Consider the following 1377-nt stretch of genomic DNA (forward strand, 5'->3'; position numbering starts at 1 on the left):
AGTATCCATTTGAGCTGGCTTATTATTTTGGTCAGAATCCACGCGCAGTTCTGGCGGGCACAAGGCGGGGTTACATTGTTATGACCCGATTTCCGATAAGGGTGTGCCTAGCGGCTTGACTAGGGTGGGGCAGCACCTTAAGCAATAATCAGGTCCTGTGGGGGTCATACAGGAGGTGGAGGGTGCAGCACAAAATGGAGTTAGTCCTGCTCTGCTTGTCCAGAGGCAGGGGATTTTTGTTAAATTTCCTGGGTCCCATAGGTACTTGTATGATGAGAACTGAAGGCTGTCTCCCGGGTGAAGAGGCCATCGCAACGAGGGGAGAGGAGTGTTTGTCCTCCTACAGACATGGGGTGCAGAAAGTCCAAACGGAAGCCACCCCCCAAAAATAAGATGACTGGCACCTTAGAGACCCAGTTCACCTGCCCCTTCTGCAACCACGAGAAGTCTTGTGATGTAAAGATGGATCGTGCCCGCAACACCGGAGTCATCTCTTGTACCGTGTGCCTAGAGGAATTCCAGACGCCCATCACATATCTGTCAGAACCAGTGGACGTGTACAGCGATTGGATAGATGCCTGCGAGGCAGCCAATCAGTAGCAGCGCAGAGGACCCACTCCCTTGGTGGTGCCGCCTGCAGTGGACCTGCCCGGCTGGCTACCAGTACAGAGACATTCCAGGGTCCAGGGTGTGGGTCTAGGGCCTTCACGGCCCTCCGTGTGGATGGTGTGGGTGTGGGTGTGAGTGTGTACGGCTGCGAGTGTGGCCATGGCAGCATGCTTGTGGGCACCGACTGGAGGTGAGGTGGGCCCCCCGGGGGCCTGAAGTGCTTCACTTGGCTCTGAAAGCCTTTAACTTGCTTGCTCCTCCTCGGAGCCTGTGTCCTGACATTCTGGACAAGGCCAAGGCCAGCAGAGGCTGCCTCGGGACTCTCCAGCCTCCTCACCCACCTCACCAGCACCTTGCCCATTTGAACTGGACTTCCCTCCGTCTTCCCCTGCCTTCCAAGGCCTGTGGCCTGAGATTCAGAGCCACAGTCCCACAGTCCCCTTGGGCCCTAGCAGAACAGCCCCTTTCCCATTTAGCTGTCAATCACCAGCCCTTAAATAAAGCAGCCGATGAAAAAGAAATTGAGAACTGAATGTTGTGTCAAATGATGAATCACTGAATTCAACTACAGAATCCAATATTACATCGTATGCTAACTAAAATTAAGATTAAGAAAAATGGGAAAAAAAGAAGGAAAAGAAGAGATAAACTTAATATAAGACAGAAAAAGCTTGGTTGCTCTTTGAATACTTAGAGTTATTGGACAAGTGATGAAACCAAGGTAAGATATTGTTATAAGATCAAGAAAGGAAGATTTCACTAGGATGA

The 1377-nt window shown here is 51.3% G+C and overlaps 1 protein-coding gene across 1 annotated transcript; it reads left to right on the forward strand.

Annotated features, from left to right (window-relative positions):
- The first annotated feature begins 272 nt into the window (after window positions 1-272).
- LOC112665352 (transcription elongation factor 1 homolog) lies at window positions 273-693 on the forward strand. The gene has a single exon (XM_035698482.2). The coding sequence runs from the start codon at window positions 349-351 to the stop codon at window positions 598-600; it is 252 nt and encodes an 83-aa protein (XP_035554375.1). The 5' UTR covers window positions 273-348; the 3' UTR covers window positions 601-693.
- The last annotated feature ends 684 nt before the right edge of the window (window positions 694-1377 follow it).

This window comes from Canis lupus, chromosome 14, assembly GCF_003254725.2.
Source record: "Canis lupus dingo isolate Sandy chromosome 14, ASM325472v2, whole genome shotgun sequence".
Lineage (NCBI taxonomy): Eukaryota > Metazoa > Chordata > Mammalia > Carnivora > Canidae > Canis > Canis lupus.

Coding starts and splice junctions, on each gene's coding strand:
- LOC112665352 (XM_035698482.2), top strand. CDS start 349: ATGGGGTGCAGAAAGTCCAAACGGAAGCCACCCCCCAAAAATAAGATG.